Source organism: Pinus tabuliformis, chromosome 9 (genome assembly GCF_031772625.1).
Source record: "Pinus tabuliformis cultivar Carrire ecotype Pingquan chromosome 9, CPIR1, whole genome shotgun sequence".
In the NCBI taxonomy this organism is placed as follows: Eukaryota; Viridiplantae; Streptophyta; class Pinopsida; order Pinales; family Pinaceae; genus Pinus; species Pinus tabuliformis.
In genome coordinates this window covers 832,642,171-832,656,674 of record NC_142307.1, presented here as the reverse complement: position 1 = coordinate 832,656,674, position 14,504 = coordinate 832,642,171, and the positions used below count along the sequence as shown (strand labels likewise).

Here is a 14,504-nt window from a genome sequence, read left to right as displayed (position 1 = left end):
AAACCCCACTGTGGGAGAAAACCCTTTAAGAATATTCTTCTATTAGATCTTCATCAAATGTTTAGCAAAGATAAATAAGCAGAGTACAAAACCCTTTTCTCAATTATAGCAACATTACCCCTTTTCAAACTAGGACAGATCTTCTGAAGTGTGAGATATGATCACAAATGTAGAATAACAAATCCTTCAATCCTTCAGCAAAGATTACAAGTGCAAATAGGATACCTACAATAGGTCTACCAGCAGATAAGCCTCAATGCGAGTTAGAAAAAAAAAACTTTAGTTGGAAGTGATCTAGCCACAAATATTAAAAAAATATCTTCCAAACATCGTGCTTCAAGATGAGTGTTAATGAATTGAAAATCAGCGTCAGAATTGCAAGTGCAAGAGACGATTAGCTTTAACGAATGAGATAAACAAGTCCCCAGATGCATGCTAGAAATCCCAGACAATACGCCTTCACAATAAGATGATCTGGCCACAAATACTAAGTAAATATCCTTCAGGTGCGAGAGGATGAGACTTGTAATACGATATCTACAAAAACTTATACAAGGGAGATTTGCCACCAATGATAATACAAGATAGAGATCTTGCCAATAATACGAAATCTGGCAAACAATAATGCAAGAAAGAAATATCCATAAATGCGAAAGAGAAATCTCCACTAGATTTTCCAAAGATGAAACAAAATAAGAAGCTTCCAATAAATCTGCTAACATTGAGAGATTAAATGCTAATGCAAGGGATTTATCACCAATGCAAAAGAGATCACCAGCAATGAAAAGAGATTTTCCACTAATAATCAGAGGTTTTCTACTGATAATAAGAGATCTGCCAATGATGATAAGAGATCTGCCACTGATAATCAGAGATTTTCCACTGATAATAAGAGAACTACAAATGATGATAAGAGATTTTCCACTAATAATCAGAAATCTGCCACTGATAATAAGAGATCTTCCAATGATGATATGAGATTTGCCATTGATAATCAGAGATCGGCAAATCTACAATAGATCTGCTAACAATAAAAGGGATAAATTACTGATGCAAGGGATTGATCACCAATGCGAGAGCTAGATCACCAAAGCAAGAGAGAGAGAACTCGAGGTATTGCAAATGAAGGCTTCTCTTCAATATATAGGAATCTTTGAGACCAAAACCCTAACTCGAATTAGGTTTTTACAATCTCCTAGAGTGATCCATTTTTGCACGTGTCGAATTAGATCACTTAAGTGATTTTATTTTGCACATGTCAAAATACCTTTATAAAACAATTTTGAAATGACTTTTGCACTTAAAAAAATTAATTTGCTTCAAGGGTGAAAGCGGTTAACTCATAGAGTGTTTTTCTAGGGAAATTTCTCCCTTAGTTGCACAAAATTCAACAAAGAATAATACCCCTAGCTCATCTTCATACTCCTTTCAATGTCGGATCTTCTACTATGGATCTTGACAAGAAGGCTAGAATCTAGTTGATCTTATCCTCATCAAATAAATGGTGCATGTTGAAATTGTTTTCATACTGAATGTGAATATCCTCGTAGGTTGCACATTCCATGACAAAGCGCCATTATGTCGCCACCACACCCTTATTGCAAAATATGCAAGTTCTCTCTTCCCAAACTTCCTTGGGTACCCTCCACCTATAGGTCTCACATCTAAGGTGATGAGATCTCGTCCTCAGTTGTGCAACTAACAATCTAACTCCTATATAGCTATCTTGGGCCAACATTGGCTATCCATGTTTTCAGTCTTCTTTAATTAGCTTATTAACCTTATTATTATTGTCGCCTCCAATGGAAAAGTAGCTACTTCAGCTAAAAGAATTTCATTCAAGATTGTGGCTTTAACTTTGAGATTGCTAGTAATTAGTTTCTTTTGGATTCGTTATCTCCCACTGCAAGTTGACATGTTGCTTCCCCATACTTCACAACCATAGAGAACAACCAGCAAACCAAAAAGGGTTTTTTTGATTTTCCAATCCTAAAGTTCAGCGTGTCTACACCTGTTTTGGAATAAGTATGAAACTTTCCATCCTCTCTGTATCCTTTTTGCCCTAACAGTTTCTCAACTAAGCTTATATTGGAATGTGGAAGTCAATCCCAAGATATTTGTATTCTTTCACTATCTCCAATGGGTTGCCTTCAAAAAGAAAGGTGATTTGAAAGTGGACAAAAGAGAGATACGTGAGTAAAAACTCTAGATGTCCCTCTCCAAGTGACAAAGTTTCCCTTCAAATGGACCGATCGAATTAGCCTTGTATTAGTCTTTAGTTATCCACAAATTGCCTTGAAAAATATTTGATCTCAACTAAGAAAGAGAAACTCCAAGATGAACACCAAAGCTTCCATGAAAATATCACATTATGGCAAATGATTTCAACAATTTGCTAAGGAGATAGAGCTCTCTATTTAAAGATGAGGCTCTCAACATCTATCCTCCTTTTGCTCCAAAAAAGGGGGACTTGTCATACACAATATGCTTAGAGACTAAGTCAAATTACAATTTTTTATTTTAGATTGCTTAAAACCCTCAAATGAGGTGAGACATCCCATCAAAGAAGGTTTTATTTTGGTAATAAGGAGTGTCAATTCAGCCTTTAAGGTACAACATTCCATCAAAAATTGGCTTGACTTTGCTTGACATTGCTTGCTTAGGGGCTTGGACTCTTTCAATAGGTAGGAAAATGAGGACGACATCTCTCCTTTTGGTCCAAAGGATGCTTCAAAGTGTACTTTAAATCTCCTTTTTGCTTGCCTTTGACTTGAGATATTTTTTGCATTGCTAGGAGACCTCAACGACCTCCTTATTTTCCTAAATGTTCCTCCACTTTGACTTTGACATGCTCCACCAACAAGAAAAGGTGGATGACACTCTTAACTTTGGTCCCTTTGCTTGGTTGTTAAATGAATTAAGGCTTAAATTTGCTTGAAGATGTGTTTTCGTTGTTCTATGATATGTCCTTAACTTGCTTTGACATCTCACTTGCTCAACACATATGATATGTTGCCTCTTTCAACCTCGCGGTTGCCCCAAAGATGATGTCAACCCCCTTAGAAGGTACCCTGAATCTAGAAAAGGCACTTTCAAGAGGCCATTTAGAGTGCTTTGACTTGGAGCCGATTTCTCTCGACTTGGAGGCTACAATAGACCCTTTCACCACCTTGCAAGATGTGGGACATTGCCTTGGGGAGCACAAATGCATCGTGAACTATGAGATAGCCATGAAGAATGATACCATGGCCAAAGAGGTGGGCATACACAATTGGATGGCCCATGCAGGGAACAAAGAGGTGCATCGAGATAAAGGGAAATGAGGGGAAGAGTGCAATAAGTGATCACCTTTAACATGCTAGACAATAAGTACTTCCATAAATCATGAGCCCTAATATGTCCACCTCCATGATGCCCGCATACCAACAAAGACATAAGGATTCCCATCAAGATAGGGAATTACCATCCACCAAGGAGATGTCAGCAATGCCATAAAATCAAGCACCAAGAAGATGACGCTAAAAATTACCAACCATGATTGTCCACCATCGGAGATCTAGGAGACTTTTGCACAAAATGCACCTACATGGCCTTACAAGGATATCACTTGCACACATTTGGGCTTACAAATGGCGTGGCCAATGTTTAGGAGCACCCCTACTAAAAGAGGGGTAACAAGAACAAGCAAGCAATATCACTTAAATGATGGAATTTATCGAAGAAGCCTTGAATTTAGTCCCAGTGCTACATTTTGAAAGAACTATAACCAAGATAACATCACCTTATCATAGTCTAGATGAAATTTCATGTCGATGACATCTTGAATCTCACCAACATCGTGGCGAAGTACATTATTCTTTAGAAACAAGTCAAAAAACCTCAAGGGTTCCTAAGACCATCGAAAATCAAGTTAAACAAAGTATTTCCTAAGTACACCACCAAGGCATCCAAGAGAATCCTCTACTGTATAAATATGACCACCCTTACAAGGTGTGTTGTTGTTATCATTGTTGCTAGAACTAATATCATGATGACCCCTTGGATAAAGCAAAATTTGCCTTATGTATACAATGGACCTAGTTGCCCACAATTTGGTAGCTTTGTTGTGCCATTACACAATATTCATGTTTGAGTAGACCTAACTTCATATCCATTAGCAATCCAACTACCCCAGACACTCAAGCTAAAAAGAAACCACCACAGCATGCCAACACACCAAGGCACCTCATGGGAGCTATTTTCTCTACTAACTCAACTACCAACACCTATCAATATCACTCTGCCACTAGTTCAAGCCTTAAACCACACACCAAATCAACTATGAATTTTACTCTTCATGTGGGCTCAAAGCTTTATTCCTCATCATTGTGATATTTAGCAGCTTGTAGGTCCTATAGATATTTCTTCTATGTTTGTTGTTGCTCTCAAAGGCTATGGATCCTATCCAAACAAAGTCCACTTTCCCTTGACATTATTTATCTTGCTAGCATGATGACATGAAATCAAAAATAGCAATAACCACCAGACCTTATACAAACCCCAGTACAACCCATGGTAATGTTGCCACAATGCAAAATCCATCAAACCCACAAATATATGCTTATGTCCTTAGAAATACTGAAATATGTTTTCAAAATAAATAAGATAAGCTTTGCCTTCAATAAAATTATCCATCGAGCACTTCATAAATACAGAACTAATCTAGTATTTCCAAATTATTTAGTATTTAATTTAAAATATCTAAAACAATAATCAATATTTTATATAATCTGATATATTTTTTCCTTTTGAAGCTTAGTGTCCAATAAGTTAGGCTCATTTTTTGTATTATCCCAAGTTATGAACACTTGCCACTTATATTGGGGAAGGGATGATCATTCAATAATGTCAGCCGAAGATAAATTTATTATCTCATAGAATAATGTCAACATATATATTAGCCCAAGGGGTTAGCTCAACTAGTTGTCACCAATGTTGCTAGGCATTTGGCTAGTTCTGTGATGGCAAGTGCCCGATTCAATTCCCACGGGGTGAGGTGTACTAGTCTATGCTAATGGCATTACGTATCAGAGGAAGCATCCCTTGGGAAAAAATGCCCATAGCGTTAATAATTTAATACCCACACCTAGTGATGGCTCACTAAAAATTGAGTGCTATTTCAAATATGACAACAAAATCTTTATTATTTAACAAATAGAGTATGAATATGTGTGTGTTGTATAATGTATTATTATGTAGTGAAAACTAAAATAATAACTATTTAGTAAAAGATATTCTAAGTTACCAAGAAACGGAAACAGATACATATTCAGATTTGGATTCGGATATGGATCCACCAGATTTTTGAAAACCCGGGATCCAGATAAGGTGTAGAAATGCCACATATAAAAAATACAATAATATTTTTTAAACTTTAAAAACATATTCAAAGTTAAAAATCAAAACCAATAGAACTGAAATCATTACATAATTCATAAATCTGAAGATTGAAATCGTGATACATCATGCTCTATACAAAAAAGATATGCATTAAGTGTTTCCTCAATGATCACTCTATTGATATAAGGATGTAGAGTAGGTCTAACTAGATGTCAAAAAAATGGCCTACATGCTCATCGATTGAATATTTCAACTTTACATCATGATCAACCTGTCATTTTCCTTGAAATTTTCCTTAAAATCTAAAAATTCCCACCTAGTTACAGTGGTGAACAAATATTGTACACGGCTTAAGAACATGCTATAGTTTATGTATAATATTGTTCTAAGAGGACTCTTCAACTAGAGTTGGATGGGATTGACCTAATTAAATTATTAATGACACAACCATCCTTTGTACACTATATATTATTATCTATGTATTCTCTATTAGCATTATCAAAAATTGAAAATTAAAATTTTGATTTGTCAAACCTTTCCTGTTAGCATTATCATGTGCTATACAGCCTATAGGTAATTAATAACTTATACAACTAAACAACCTACAAATTACAAATAAGTAATATAACTAAAAAATCTAAATAGAATATTTGCTTTTTTGTGTTTCAAACAGGTGGCAAATATGGTTAAAAAAATATAAAAATAAACCAAACACCCTAATGTTATTTGCTTGGGATTTGGTATGTGAGGGCTAGTTGGCATAGGATCTGTATCAGTAGCATGGGATACATTTTTGGGTTTGAAGGATCCATTTACATGGTAGATCCTACATGGATCAGGGTGGATTCATATCTGTATTTTTGAAAAGTGTAGAGAGAGAAGGTGTTCTTTGGTTCGTGCCTTAGCCAGAAAGACCGAGTTTGTCTTTCCTTTGACCATGGACGAGTTCATGGAGATGGCATATTCATGCGTAGTATTGGAGGACTAATTACGTAGACCTTCTTCTGTTTGACCACAAATCGAGTGGCAGTTATAAATTTAGAATAGTACGAGTGTCGCTCCAGTCCTTGATTGAAGGAAACATGAGTTGTAACTCCAAGTTATGATTGGAGAGAGAAGAACCAGTTTGATTCAATTAACTTGTTAAACCATGAGTTCTAAAATTGTGACCTGCCAATTTTAGCATGGATCAAATCAATAAAAGGACGACGAAGGCACATGTATTCATAATTGTTGTATGCACAAGATTGTGTGTGAGCTCCCTGCTTGTGGTGTGTGTAGCCTTGAGTATCAAATGCGCATAGATTGTGGAGATTTGCACTACAAAATAGGAGGGCCTTTGCACATGAATTTAGGAGCCTAGTGTGCTACAAAGTAGAAGAATTCTTGTGCAAGGAGAGAGGTTAGCGCGCAAGGAAATAGGGTCTATTTGTGCATAAAAGATCAGGAGTTGTGATCAAAGTTTTTGCAGAGCAAGTCTAGGCTAGAACAGCAAGAGAAAAACTTTGTTCCCAAGAGAGAGATTGCTTTGTATTTGATCTATTTGCTCAGTCAATAAATAACACATCAAGGAGAGGGTTTTCCCAGTTGGGTTTCCCAAGAAAAATTATTGTCTTTTGTGTGACTGCTTTTATCTCTGCATTCATATTTCATTGCTTATCAGTTAAATAACTTTGTAGCTTTGTGAAAGTTACCATGTTTTTAGATTGTTCATCTAAGAAGTTGCAAAATTTTCGTGGAAATTTAACATGGTATCAAAACAGAGATCAGCACAAAGACCAGCACCAAGTTGAAGAGTTAAGTAAAGGGCTGCAGGCCAGTCAGGAAGGTGAGCGCTAGAGTTCGAAGAGAAAGGCAGAGTAGTCCCTTAGATAGCAATATGGCATTCCTAAGACTAAGGTCAGATCACAGTTTAGAGAGAGCCTCGAATTTTCGTGCATGGAAGGAGCGAATCACAATAGTGTTGGAGGATAATGGGGTTGGAGAGTAACGAGTTTATCAAGCAAGCAATGGTGCCACCTCAAGATCCCCAACAGTTGGCCCAACAAACTAAGAATGACACCAAGGCAAGAAGGATCATTCTAGAAGGGGTCAGAGACCATATTATTCCTCAACTCCATGAGAAGAAGACAACGGTTGAGATGTTTAAGGCCATCTTAGATCAGTGTCAGGGTTCCAGTGATGCCATGAAGCTAGCTCTCAAAGAGAAGCTAAGAAGTGTTTGGATGAGCAAATATGAGCCCATCGTCACATATCTTTCAAAGTTCACTCAGGGTCGAGATGAGCTAGGTAGTGCAAGTGTGACTATACCAGACAGTGACCTTGTGAGTTTTGCTTTACTAGGACTTCATAAGTCTTGGTATAGCTCCTAGTAGGGAAAGGCTATGGGGGTGACTACATTCAGAAAGAAATCCGAAGAGGGACCAGATATGGTAGATCAGCTCCGAGAAAGAACGACGAGAACTTTGCCCTGTTAAGCAAAGGTAGTAAGACCAAGAGCAGGAAGGGCCAAGGAGAGGTTGAGTCCAATCAAAGGGGTAAGAAGAAGAAGGATTTGAGTAAGATCAATTGCTTTCATTGCCATGAGTTCGAACACTATGCCACTAAGTGTCCTAATCGGAAAAGAAGGAGTCCAGTAAGGATCATGTAGCTATATCAGCAAAGGTAGATGCGTTTTCTACCCAGTTCAAGAAAGATTTCTCATTGATAGCTTGGATGGTAAGCTTAGTAGATAGCAGTGTATGGTATATTGATTCAGGAGCATCCTTCCACATGACCAAGAACAAGAAGAATTTATGCCACCTAAAGGAGAAGGAGATGCAGTTTCAGATTGATCTAGGAGATGATGGCATGTATGCAGCTAGGGGAGTTGGTACTATCAGTTTTCAAAGGCAGTCAGGCAATCCTTTCCATCTCAGAGATATCCTTTATGTTCCAGGACTAAAGCAGAATCTTGTTTCTATAGCTACCCTTGAGGACAAGGATTATGATGTCATCTTCAGTAGAGGTAAGGCCTAACTCAAGCACTTAGCTTCTAGATGTAAGAAGCAAATGGGTGTGAAGATGAAGAATCTCTACAAGTTCCAGGTAGAGATAGGCACAGTCTTGAGAAACAAGGCCAGAAGTGCATAGAGTAGAGAATTGATGATTGAAGAGAGTAGAGCTCTGAGGGAGTCCTTAGAGCAAGAGCAGATTAGAGTACCTAAGAAGAAGCTACTCAAGATGGAGCCTCAGCCAGCATCTCAGTTTCAGCCTCGACTAGTTGGCAGTTGGGCAAACCAACAAGATGATGAGGAGGACGAGAGCAGGCAACTACTCAATCAGTGGCTCCCAGTATAGAGAGAGTTCGAGCCAAGTGGGCAAAAGATTTGTTTGGGGAGGATCAGAAGAGAGTTTAACCTCCCAATACCACCTTCAGCCAGAGGAAGCAGCCACAGAGGTACACAGGGTACATGGCACTTATGATTGAGGTGATAGATTCACAGAGCATGGTTGGAAAGAACATGCCTTCATATCAGATTCCGCAAGAGAAATCAGGGAATCGTTCTAGTTCGGAGGGAGCAGTTGCAGCAGCGAAGGACGTGTAGTGTTGAAGATAGATCCAGGTGGACGAGGTTCTTCCAAAAGTACCTTCTTTACTAAGAGGGAGTGTTGAGAAGTGTAGCGAGAGAAGGTCTTCTCTAGCTCGTGCCTTAGCCAGAAATACCAAGTTTGTATTCCTTTGACCATGGACGAGTTCATGGAGATTGCATAATCATGTGTAGTATTGGAGGACTAGTTACGTGGACCTTCTTCTGTTTGACTACAAATCGAGTGGCAGTTATAAATTTAGAATAGGACGAGCGGAGCTTCAGTCCTTCATTGAAGGAAGCATGAGTTGTAATGCCAAGTTATGATTAGAGAGAGAAGAACCAATTCGACTCAGTTAACTTGTTAAACCATGCCTTCTAAATTTGTGACCTATCAATTTTAGCTTGGATCGAATCAATAAAAGGAGAACGAGGCACATGTATTCATAATTGTTGTATGCACAAGATTGTGTGAGTTCCCTACTTGTGTTGTGCATAGCCTTGAGTATCAAGTGCGCATAGATTATGGAGATTTAAGCTACAGCATAGGAGGGCTTGTGTGCATGAATTTAGGAATCTAGTGCGCAATAAAGTAGGAGAATTTGTGCACAACGAGAAAGGCTAGTGCACAAGGAACTAGGGTTTGTTTGTGTGCAAAAGATCAGGAGCTATGATCAAGTTTTTTCCAGGGAAAGTCTAGGCTAGATCAACAGGAGAACAACTTTGTTCTCAAGAGACGGATTTCTTTGTATTTGATCTATTTGCTCAGTCAAAAAATACCACATAAAGGAGAGGGTTTTCCCAATTGGGTTTCCAAAGAAAAATTATCGTGTCTTTTGTGTCGTTGTGTTTTTATATCTGTGTTCATATTCCGCTGCTTGTCAGTTAAAGAACTTTGTATTTTTATGAAAGTTACTTTGTTTTTGTTGATTTCTAGTAGCATCGGATGTGCTCTAGCCTCAAGATTTTGCTGGGAGGCTAGGACACATGCATTCCACAATACCCAGAAATCGTTTTGCGAAATTCCACCCAGACAATATTTTATTAAAATAATTAATTATTTTTTATGAAGGCCTAAGTCTAAACTTAGGAAATTAAAATAATTAAAGGGTATTAATTAAACTGGGGGTGAAATTTCTAGAAGAAGACGAGGATCAAGCCAAAATAATCTGAGCCATTGATTAGAATCTAATCTTGGTTGTTGGTTCTCAATGAGAAGATTATAAGAAGAGGCTTGATGGGCATTTGGAAGACACATCGGGTAAGAGATCAACAGATCGATTTCTAAACAGAGCAGCGTAGCAGTTGCCGGAGAAGTGATCGAGGTGATTTCTTGCAGTGAGGGGCATAGATAATTTCCAGTTGGAGAGTTTCTTGATCCGGGGATACATCACAGAGAAGGCAAAGTGAGATCCAGAAGAGGCATCACAAAGCCACGCTAGGCAGCATAATGCCACGCAAAGGCAGCGCAGAGCCTAAGAGGAGATCAAAATTTGTTGGAGAATCGAGTTCTAGAGCCAGAAGCCAGGGTGTGAGACCAGGAGGGCAGAATATCGAAGTTCCAGAGGCAAATCGATCAGCCAAAGGAGTGATGCAGTCCCCAGAAGCTGTGATGCAGAGCAGCACAATGATTGTGCAGAAACTACGCAGAGGCAGCTAGGGGCTAGCCATTCAATGGCTGGATCAGTGCTGGATCGTCAGTGATAGTGTGAGGTATATCTCACTCATCTCTCTGTCAGTCAAATTCTCTGTATTGGACAGCCAGCAAGGCATCCAAAGGTTGTATTCAGAAATTACTGCTTAATAATATAGACCCTTAGCTGCTGCACCGGTTTTCCCACATTGGGTTTTTCCGGGGACATTGGTCCAAAAATAACGGTGTCACTTATGTGTTATTTCTTTCTTGCTCAGATTCTTGTTTCCACATATCATTTAAAATTGTGAAGGCTGCAATTGTATTTACTTCAATATTTACAGTAAATAACTTGCATGGATTAACAAGTAGGAGAAGTAATATCAGTTTGTTGCAGTGGTGATCCAGGGCTTCTCGAATCTTCACAGTTTTCAGTTATTCACTAAGTAGTTGCAAAGTTCCATGGAAATTTAACATGTATCTGAAACGCAAATCTGCAGATCCAGCATCAAGACCCTGTGTGTCTTTCAATGAAGTTGTTGATGAGCTCTCTAAGCAGGTTGTGTTGGAGTTGGGACAAAAAGGTATGCTTCAGATATAAGAACATAGGGAGGAGCATCCCCCTTTTGTGCCTTAATACGGTACCATCTAGTCTGCCCAACTCTGCCCTTAATCAGCCTTTTACTCTTGATGTTCATTTGCTACTGCAGTACAAGGATTGATGATTGGGACAGCTGAGACATCATGAAATGATATTTTTTTTAATTTTTCTTATTTTCTAGCAGTCACTTTTGACACTACAGTCGTCCATTTCCATTGTAATTTTCGAAATAGAGATTAACATGCCCATACATGGACTGTAATTTGAAGTTATGATATAAGTTTTACTGTGATTAGTATGGACTGTTCAAGGTTTTATTTATGTGTACGGTGCTAGACACCTTCCAAATGTAACTTCTAAGTTTCTCTTACGATGAATATAAAAGTTGCACATTTTTCCATGGGAAAAGAAAAAGTTATTTGGTGGTATTTGATGCATTCTAAGAATTACTATTTGTTTAATATCTTGTCATTATCTTTCGCTTGCATCTTTACAACAATAAATTTGTTATAAAATTTAAAGCATTCATTACTATTTAGTTGATCTAGGCCTCTTTGGACTGTCCTCAAGCAGACATTTTCAAAATCCTTTTTAATAATATTGTACTAGTTGTTAGATGGAAGCTTAACTTTTTATATGATAGTGTACTTTTGATATTACATTTTGAAGAACAATGCTACAAATTACAGTTGAATTAGTTCACTATATTTTTTATTGCCTGATTCTCTCAATTGCACTTTCAGCAGCATTCCTGTTTATTAGTAGGTCTCTATCTCTTCACGGGTTGAAGCAATCACTGTCTAATAACATATAACTCTAACTTGTATCCCACACCAGAAAAACTGTTTAATATGGCATTCTCATTCAGTTTCTCACTTCCAACACCAATGAAAGAATACAAATAGAATTGGAAACCAAACAGTCAGGACAAGTCCCTCAAGTTATAGATCCTTACATCCCTTGACAAGGCGTATCATAGTTACTGCACGCTTTTATATTTAATAGATGTTCTTCTGATGATGCCTTTTGTTCTCTCAATCTTTATGAAAATTCTAATTAAATTGGAAGCCTTGGTTTTTCCTGTCCTTGTATAGTAAACAGAGAATATTATTTATGGGTTAATTGAGACATGAGAGGATAGTAATCTTGCAGTCTTGAAACTCTCACACTAAATAGAAAAATGAAACAGGAATCGCATGGCAGACTGGAACAACTTTCCCACAAATACGATAAGGCCTAGTTTAATACCTTCAGCACGATGCCCAGCTACTTGGTTTTCAGGAACACAAAGCATACCTGATCAATGGACAAGCACTTTCAATTGTAAGCATATTACAAAGGAGGAAGTACATCGCTGATCCATTATTTTCAGACAAAAATATCTTAATCCAAAGAATAACAAAGCAAGCTAATAACTATTTCAACTAGACCAGCATTTCAATAGCCTCAATTCCATGATTCATATCAAACTAGTACGCTATTTTTCAAAAATATGTGTTTCGAGATATTACCCCACAAACTATTTCTGATAGGTCCACATGTTTTCAGTTTCCAAAATGTGTTCTTATATCAAAAATGGCCAATGGGACATTTCCAAACAATCCAAAACACCTCAGCAGTTTCATGCCTTTTCAGAAAACTACCGCAGCAGTTTTTGGGTGTTTCTAAAAACAGTTGAAAACTACCTGTCATTTCTGGTGCTTTTTTTTTTTTGCTTAAAGAAACAGAAAATGAGAGAACTATACTAATCTTAGATACCCTTGTTAACCCTAACCAAACAAGAAGAGATTCACTATCACAAAAAGCTTCACAAAAGATAGATGTTATAATTCTGATTGTCACAAAAACACAGTAGTCCAGCAGCAAAAGTGCCTAACAAGGTTTTCTCTCACAACAAATAGCAAATTTGACTTGAAATTTTTGTTCTGGCTTCCAAAAATTGGTTTCCAAGTGTTTCTCCTATCTCTTTTTGTTCCCATTTAGTATGCAACCAGTTTCCCATTCATACAAAACCCTTGTTGCACCCTATTCTGAAAACTAGTTTCCTGTTATTTCTTATTTCTCGTTCTCAACACTTACCAACACTCAACTTTCAGGGAAAGGGCACCCAATCAATAACAATGGTATTAGAATGCATCTCCCCCAAAAAATGTGATGGCATATGACCATGAGTACGTATACAAGAATGACAGTAAATATAATGCGTCCATACAACACACCTGTAGTGGCCCAAGGGGAATTTTGCCCTTAGGGTTACACTGTCACAAGATAAATTATACTAAATTTCACAGTATCTCTTCCAATTCTAAGCAGAGACAATATATAGTACGTAACAGTGTAATTATGCAGTAACCAATTCACCAATATTTCATGACAGTTTCATTTTTGTCTACTGCTCCTGGTTTACTACACTAGCAGTCCAGGTTCTACAGCAGTGGCAAATCCTCTGAAACAATAGCAATCTATAAAGGATGGCAGCAGTTAATACTCTAATCAATAGTGAGATATAGTGATCATTGTAAAATCCACGATGGTAAGTACCTCAATGTGAGTATTTAATGGCATTAATGAGAAATTACAGCACAATCAATTCAAGTATTAAAAACTTATGGAGGCAATCTTTTCTTTCTCGAATGATCAACACTAAGTGTTCTCATGAATTATGACTTCCATTTCATGAAAACCAGAGGCGAAATTTGCAGTGAAGAAGTTTAGCATTTGCAAACATCCAGTCTCTCATCACTCTTAATATTCAGGTCAGGTAAGTTTATTTTTCTCTCATGGTGTTTTGAAATCAGTCAACCACAGTTGCTTTCCTATTTTTAATGGGCCGGGAAAAGACAACCTTGGCTCCTATGAATCCTTCAAACCAGCCTAGATCCATCTTAACCCCGGATCTATCAAGCGCCAAGAGGGATCAAATCCTTTTTTCATAATAAAGGAGGATTGTATCTCAAGAGATTAGATCCCTCTCGGCCCTTGATAGATCTAGGGTTAAGATGGATCCATGTTGGTATTAATATTAATCTTTTAATATTAATATTAAATGTTTTTAATATGGCATGACAACAAAATTAATATTTTCAAATATTACAACTTTGACATGGAAATATTTATGTCATTATGTGACATTCCCACTTAGCAACGTTGCTAAGAGAAATATCAATTTTTGGTCAGTTTTGAATTAATTCACATTAGCACTTAGGAAGTGTGGGTTTAGAGGCCCCACATGTATTTTTGATCAAATGTGAACCCAACCATTAGAGGATGGGGGAGAAAATTGAGCCACTAGTGATACGTGGGGGCCACTCAAAAATTGCGG

The 14,504-nt window shown here is 37.6% G+C and overlaps 1 protein-coding gene across 2 annotated transcripts in view; it reads right to left on the bottom strand.

The window, feature by feature from the left end:
* Positions 1-14,504, bottom strand: part of LOC149151357 (inositol polyphosphate multikinase alpha-like) — a 206,953-nt gene that overhangs the window by 156,568 nt on the left and 35,881 nt on the right. For both annotated transcript variants that reach the window (XM_089445693.1, XM_089445692.1), the window contains exon 2: positions 12,431-12,478. In XM_089445693.1, the coding sequence (XP_089301819.1) occupies positions 12,431-12,478 (48 nt within the window). The remainder of the gene's footprint in view (positions 1-12,430; positions 12,479-14,504) is intronic.